Source organism: Amaranthus tricolor, chromosome 1 (genome assembly GCF_026212465.1).
Source record: "Amaranthus tricolor cultivar Red isolate AtriRed21 chromosome 1, ASM2621246v1, whole genome shotgun sequence".
In the NCBI taxonomy this organism is placed as follows: domain Eukaryota; kingdom Viridiplantae; phylum Streptophyta; class Magnoliopsida; order Caryophyllales; family Amaranthaceae; genus Amaranthus; species Amaranthus tricolor.
Window position 1 is genome coordinate 23,744,339 of NC_080047.1, and position 8,089 is coordinate 23,752,427.

Genomic DNA, 8,089 nt, shown 5'->3' on the forward strand with positions numbered 1-8,089 from the left:
GCTTTGTGGCGAAGTGTCTAACGTGTCAGAAGGTGAAAATTCAACATATGAAGCCGGGGGGAAATTTGCAACCATTAGAAGTACCTGGATGGAAATGGGAGTCGATTTCAATGGACTTTGTAGTAGGATTGCCAAAGTCAAAAACAGGGAAGAATGCCATATGGGTGATAGTGGATCGATTAACAAAAATAGCAAGGTTTATAGCGATGAAGAATACTTGGACAATGCAACAGATGGCAGACGCGTATTTTCAAGAGGTAGTGAGATTGCATGGTGTGCCTAAGGACATTGTATCGGATAGAGATTCGAGATTTCTGTCCAAATTTCGGAAGATGTTACAAGAAGCAGTGGGCACGATACTAAAGTTCAGTACTGCATTTCATCCAGCAACAGATGGTCAAACAGAGAGAACGATTCAGACTCTTGAGGATTTGTTAAGAGCATGTGTTATGGATTTTGGTGGGAGGATAATTTGATGTATGTAGAGTTTTCTTACAATAATAGTTTTCATTCTAGCATTGGAATGGCTCCTTACGAAGCCCTATATGGGAGAAAGTGTATGAGTCCTATATGTTGGAATGATGTTAATGAGTCGATGGGATTAGGACCAGCTATGATTGAGGAGACTACAAAGAAGGTAAGGATGATCCAAGAACGTATGAGGGGCGCGCAAGATCATAAGAAGTTGTATGCAGACAAGAGGAGGAGAGCATTAGAGTTTGAAGTAAGTGAAAAAGTTTTACTCAAAGTTTCACCAACCAAGTGTATCATGAGATTTGGTAGGAAGGGTAAATTGAGTCCTCGTTTTATAGGTCCTTATGAAGTATTGGAACGAATTGGGGAAGTAGCCTATAGATTAACATTACCTATGAACCTAGCCAAAGTCCACAGTGTCTTCCATGTATCCCAACTCTGAAAATATGTCCATGACCCTTCCCTTATCATACAACCTGAAACCATTGAACTTGATGAAACCCTTACCTTTGAAGAAAAACCAATAAAAATTCTTGATACCAAAACAAGATGTACCCGGAACAAAGAAATTAAGTTGGTCAAGATACTATGGACGAACAAAAAAATCGAAGAATCCACATGGGAAACCGAAATTGACATGAGAAAGCGATACCCCGAACTTTTCGAACAGGTACGTTAAGTTTCGAGGACGAAACTTTTTAAAATAGGGGGGTGATGCGAGTCTACCAGACCGTCCAATTTTCTTTTAAAACTTCAGTAGTTAACTTTAAGTTCGAGGACGAACTTTGTTTTTAAGGGAGAGTGTATGTAACATCCGTTTTCTTTTTTTTAAAAAAAAAGAATAATAATAATAAATAAATAAATAAATAAATAAATAATTTAAAAAAATAAATAACTCCCCATTAACAAATAACTTCCCACTTCTCCCTCTAAATCTTATAACTAACCTCACTTACCTATTATAAATTAAATCAATTACTCTTAATTCATTCACATTTTTTCCCACACTTTCTTTTTCTCCTACAAACTACTTCCTCCATCCTCCAATTGCTTAAAATTTAATAAAAAAGGCAAGATTTTAATATTAAAGACAGCAAATTCGTAGACAGAGATTATTAGGAGCGTACATTGTATAGGTTTTTTAATATTAATTTTTGATTGTTTTTCATTGTAAATCTAACGGATGAGTTTAATTGATTGTTTGTAAATTCAATGTCTATATTTAGATTAAGATATTTGTGTATTTTTATTTTCTAGGTTTTAGTAAAATAAAGTTTGGTGTTTGTATATGTTTTCTAATTATTTTAAGATTTATAAAAAAGAAAGATTTCTTAAATAAAGTGTAAAAAAAGACAAAACATGTTAAATGCTACTGACAAGGCTACATAACTTAAATTACTTGAGTTTTGACATTCGCTGTAATAAGAAATTCTGGAGATTTCGATTTAATTTGGATTGTTGAATTTTAATTTAGTTTGGTTCAATGTGAATTATAAAAAATATAATTTAAAATTAGACTGAAAAAATCAACATTAAATTTAATTTGATTTAATTTAATTTTGTATCAAATTCAAACCAAAAAGAGAATTTAAACTACTTAGAATGGTTCTTAGAATCGCTTGACGCATGGGCGGACAATTTAAAAAAATTTCAAAATAAAAAACAGATAATCTGGAGAATAGTGGAAGGAACGCGTGCCACATTAGAAAATCAAAACTACCCCATCTGCGGTTCTGCCTTCTTCTTTCTCTCTTCTCTCCTCCAAAAGATAAAACCCTAAAATCCTAAAACTTACCTCAGCAACCGTCGCCGCCCCGCCATTCAAGGCGCCTCAGCCACCGCCGTCTTCCCTGCCACTCCAGCTGACTACTGCCCGCCCCCTGCCGCCCAGCTCCTAATTTCAATTTTAATTTTGATATTTTAAGGTATTCTCAATCTCAATTTCTCATTTCTCCTAACTTTGTTGCTTAAATCTTTAATCCTTATATTATTATTATGTTTTTCTGTTCCCTAATTTTTTTTAAATTTTTTCTGCCTCTTCTATAGTTCCCAATTTATTTGATTTTTGTTATGATCTGGGAATTTACTATTTTGTTAACCCATCTTACATTTTGTTTCCTTTCAGCATTTTTTCTGTAAAATTGTTTTTTAGAAATGCAGTTTTGGGGAGATTTGATGTGACTGCGTTGTAGGGTTTGAATAGCGACTAGGGATTTATGTTATGATTTTGGTTTCTAGCTAATTTGTTACCATTTGAAATGTTTAGTTTTCTTTTAGCCCGTCTTGTATGAGACCGTTTCACGGTGAGACGTCAACACAAGAACCCCATAAGCTAAGAGTCTCTATTATTGGACTATTCAACCCTAAGGGCGAGTCATGTCTCACGGTGAGACTGTCTCGTACAACATTTTGTGATTTAGTTTTTCATTGGTTGTTGGGTTTTTAGGGTTGGTGAACATGTTTATAGATTTCTTGTAAAAGTTAAACAAAAGTTTAATTAAATGTTTGATGGATTTTGGTTTCTAATTTATCAGTAATGGTTTCTCTCTTTTTCATCCAGAAAGAACTGCAATGAATGCAGTCCATATCACAAATGTTTCCATTTAGAATAATCTTCCTCAAGACCCCAATTAACTTTTAAAACCCCAACCCCAATATAAGAAGGAAGATTAACATCCATTGGGATTATTGCGTTTCTACATGTCAATTTGCAGAAATAAAACCTAATTTAGTTGCTAATTTAGTTGCTAATTTTTCAAATGAAATTCTTTCAAATTTTCGTCCGTTTCTAGCCTAGATGTATCTTGCTTAATTTACTATCTATTCTTTATTATGATGATTGATTTTCTCCCTGGTTTTGTTCCATTAATGATGATTGAGAGCCAATTGCTTCAAGCTCTCTCAACTGTGTTGTTCCTCTCTCAACTGTGTTGTTCCATTAATGATGATTGAGAGCCAATAGTCAATCTTTTTTCCATATCTTTAAAATAAATCTAACTTTTGATTAACCATGAATTATACTAACTAAGAATAGTGTTTTCCACTATCATCCAAAATTACCTAAAACTTGCACAAACGGAGGTTTTAGAAGCCTTAATGCGCCTATAAGGGTTTTTGATGTTTTATTTTGCGTTCAATTAATTTAAAGTTTTTAGACGCTTTTATGTGTCTCTAAGGATTTGTTGAAATAATATATAGTTTTTAGACACTTTTATACATTTGTAAGGTTTTTAAGACATTTTTTTTTCCACTGAAAGTTATTACATAGATATGTTCAAAATATGGCATACTATACATATGCCATAACAACCAAGAGTTACATATGTGTCTCTACATACGATACATAAGATTTCTACTACAACCAAGAGTTACATAGGCCATAACAACAATATCAAAATACTGCACTTCCTCTATATGTATCCTTCATAAACCTTGTCAAAGTAATTACATAGATATGATTAAAATCAAATCCATAGTATGTGATATCTAAAAACACAAGGAACGAGAGGGAATGCAAATGCTAATTGGTAGCCAAAAGCTAAGTTTGTGTTATAGTTGTTAAGCTTTAACCACCAAAAAAGATAATGTACTTTCTGTTGATCTCTCATTTGCATATACTAATTTTTTTGCTCTTTAAAATCTACTTTATTGTGCAATAGCAACAAACAACATGCAATAAGAGTTGGGGAACACCAAACACAACCTAACACACCAACATCTAACCTAGAAACCATTAATAAACACAAAAAAAAACACACCAACTAACCAAGGCTAGAGGAGTAATAACATCCATGTCATTATCATACTTGAATAGAAAATGAAAGCTCCTTGTAAGTAATTTTTTTGTCCACTTCATTCAGCTGCGCACAAGCAAAACATAATGGAGAAACTAATTATTCAAAATCATGAATGTGAGCAGTAGAAAGTAATAATTATAAAGCTCTTTTGTTTTTAAATATATTTCTCTCTCTCATATACCTACTGTTTTATACGTTGAAAAACAACCGTTTATACTGTTTTATACGTTGAAAAACAACCGTCTAAAAGGTTCATATTTTCTAGACGATTGATTAATCGTGGAGTTACAAACGTCTAAGAACTCTATATTTTGTTGTGTTAAACAAATCATTTAGGGAAAAAAGAAAATAAAAAAAAGCAAAATTCAAAATGTTTTCCTCCATTGATGACACCCTCCAGTTTCCCTCTCCTTCCACCATCCCGGCCAAATCCCCCTTAAGGTCGAGTCAATCCCCGCTATGGCCTTTAAAGGGAAAGGTTAGTGGAAGTCATTAAAGGGTTGTGGAGGTTGAAGATAAAGTGGTGGTTTTGTTAGGTTGAAGATGAAGAGGAGAGTGAAAATGAAGATGAATCAATTAAAGGGTTATATAGGTTGAAGATGAAGATGAAATGGAGGGTAAAGGCTACTAATCTATGATGCATGGTAGTTAACAAGAAGATTGGTGGTAGTGGGGAAGGGGTTGGTGTCAGAGAAGGGTAGGAGTGGTGGTCGCAGGTTGGAAAGGGACGTATGGTGGTGGTGGATTGGATTTGTTTTTTTTTTTTTTTCAAATTACCTACAATAGTAGGTTATTTTACCAGTTTCTGTTTGGATGTTAGAGGAATATGCCTGTTTTAGTTGGTATTATTCATGATTAATCTAAAATTTTAGGAAATCAGAAAAATGTTGGTTTTTTTTTGAGTAATTTTTTCTTTTTATATCATCAACTTTATTTTTTGTCGTATATTTCGACTACAACTTATTTTATAAAAAGTTTCTATAGAACAAACAAATTGAAATAGTAAGATGGACAAACAAAGAGAACACATGAAGCTAGTATTTTAATATATAGATAATTCTTAGGCTTGATATAAACTCTAATATGTATAAATAGGGATGTAAGATGAGTAAAATTATACAAATTTTGCATGACACCAGTCCTAGTTGGGCTGAGTATGGGTATGAATTTGGTGGTAGTAGGTGGATATGAGTATGAAAAGTCCTATTCGTCTATGGGTATGAAAATAGTTTATATCAATTTAGTATGTTTTTAATTAAAAACTATTGACAAAAATTAAGATATTAATTTTATTTTATAAGATTGGGTGGCCTTGGAGTGAATGTGAAACAGGTATAAGGTAGGTAGACTCATGATGTGTGTACCCAATTGGCCGTAGTGGGCGGGAATGAGTTTGATACACATCTATGTGGGCAAGCATGAGTATGAAAATTTATCGGCGCATGGGTGATGGTAGATGATTAGTATGCAAATTTTAGGTTGGTGTAGGTATGGAAAATGGCATACCGCACCTACCGCCCAATTTGTCATCCCTATGTATAAAGTATTTCTATATTATAAACGTAATCTTTTTTGGAGATTAATAGAAATTTCATATAGGTGTCATAAATTGTTCTTTATTTTGTTTTTACATGGTCCTCCCATTTATTTACTGTTATTGTTCGTCTCATTTGATTTGTTATATTTCTCATCTATTATTCTTAATTTCATTTGATTTCAAATTTTAAAGTTAGGATACAATGAAGTGCGATTTGGTTTAATTTGATCTATATTTTATCATATCAAATTTTTTTATTTGTAATTTTATTTAATTATAGATATTTATAATTAAATACTCTCTCTGTTTTCATATGTTCTTCTCAAATAGAATTTACGAATTTTAGTGTTAAACTCTGACCATGATTTCTCATTAATCTATAAAAAAACATATTCATGTGGATCTAAATATCAACTTTTTGATAATTTTAAAAACTTATAATTAAATTTATTTAATTTTTAAGTTTGCATTGAGATATGCGAAAAAAAGTGAATAATAAGAACAATTGAAAACTGAGGAAGTTTATGAATAAAGAAACGAGTAAAAATTAAATGACATACTAATAGCTAACCTTCTTCCCTTCTCGGTAGTCTCTAATTTTCATTTCGCTCTTTGGTAGCTCTATCCTTACCAATTATTCTCAATTACTATCCTTTTTTCGTTTACTAGTTTATATTAAATTAAATTAAATTAAACTAATTTGGTGTTTCATTTTCTTGATTTTGGAAATTGTAATTCGTTCTAAATTCTACCAAAGCTTGCTCTTATTCATTTCCTTTCACTAGGTATTCCATCTTTTAATTAACAATTTTCATGTTTATTTCTCCTTTCAATTTAAATGGGTTCTTGAATTTTAATCAATACAATCCCTAATTTCTTTGTATGTCTATTTGCAGGTAAAATAAAAAACAAGTAAAAAAAATGCCTACAAAAATTGCAGATATTCGTCTAATTTCAACACATCCAGAAGTATACGAACCTTGTGATGATTCATTTGCTTTAGTAGATGCTCTTCTTTCTGATAGGGCAAATCTTATTCAAAAACAACCCACTTTATGTTTAGAAATTGGTTGTGGTAGTGGTTATGTTATCACTTCTTTAGCCTTAATGTTAGGTCATGAATCTAACATTGGTACTAATTATTTAGCAACTGATATAAACCCACACGCTGTCGCAGTGACATCTGATACATTAACATCTCATGGTGTGCACGCCGAGGTAATGTTAATGGACATAGCCTCAGCGTTGGAAGATCGGCTTGCTGGGTTAATTGATGTTATTGTTGTTAATCCACCTTATGTTCCGACCCCTGAGGATGAAGTAGGCTGTGATGGGATTGTTTCGTCGTGGGCAGGAGGCGAGGATGGGAGGAGTGTGATTGATAGGATATTGCCTGTTGCTGATAAACTATTGTCTGAAAAAGGTTGGTTGTATTTGCTTACTCTTGCTGCTAATAAGCCTTTGCAGTTGTGTGGATTGATGAGAGAAAAAGGATATGCTTCTAAGATTATTGTTCAGAGGTCTACTGAGGAGGAGAGTCTTCATGTTATTAAGTTTTGGCGGTATTCTAAGAGTGATGTCCAGGTGAACAAATCGGGAGCTTCTAAGGGAAGTCCTACATCTGTTTTTTCCAGGTTTTCTCGATTGTCATTCTCATTCAATGGGAATGCTGATTCTAAGTGATACTTTATTGTAGCTGGTTTCATTGTTAACTGATAATCACTATGTTTAATATGAGGTACAGTTGCTTGATATTGCCTTGAAGCATTCGGTTCTTCTAATGGTCGTATTAACTATCCATTTCACCCTTTGCAATTAAGTGAAAGGGAGGATTGTAGATTGCTTTTATCAATGGTCGGAGATGGTTTATAATTACAACGACATTGATGATGTATATAGTAATGGTATTATGAATAAATGGTGCTTCGGTGTCTGACTGTGACTGTGTTCATCTGTTGTGTTCGTTTGACCTTTTAAGGCTACTTTTATTGCAGCATTCATTTCAATCACTTCAGATTAATCAGTTGTCCTTCACAAAATATTTTCACTATTACAATCATCTCTGTTGTAGTTTACATGACATTTTGCCCCAATTTTTAATCCTTGACTTCTGAATATTTGTCATGCATACAATTTAATGCTTGAAAATATATGAATTCAGGTTTAGTTTTATTGAAAAGTTTACATTATGTGTACACGAAAAATAATAATGCAGGTGATGGCATGGGCTCATTACTATCACTGACGGTGCTCTAAACTCAATTTGTTGATCCTCAACTGA

General features: G+C 32.8%; 1 protein-coding gene across 1 annotated transcript; it reads left to right on the forward strand.

Annotated features, from left to right (window-relative positions):
- The first annotated feature begins 2,116 nt into the window (after window positions 1–2,116).
- LOC130819685 (uncharacterized) lies at window positions 2,117–7,745 on the forward strand. The gene is made up of 2 exons (XM_057685335.1): window positions 2,117–2,399; window positions 6,705–7,745. Exon 2 carries the CDS (start codon window positions 6,730–6,732, stop codon window positions 7,489–7,491), a length of 762 nt encoding a protein of 253 aa, XP_057541318.1. The 5' UTR covers window positions 2,117–2,399; window positions 6,705–6,729; the 3' UTR covers window positions 7,492–7,745.
- Window positions 7,746–8,089: the final 344 nt, after the last annotated feature.

What these genes read in the sequence shown, in the direction of transcription:
- LOC130819685 (XM_057685335.1), top strand. Translation starts at nt 6,730, where the DNA reads ATGCCTACAAAAATTGCAGATATTCGTCTAATTTCAACACATCCAGAA.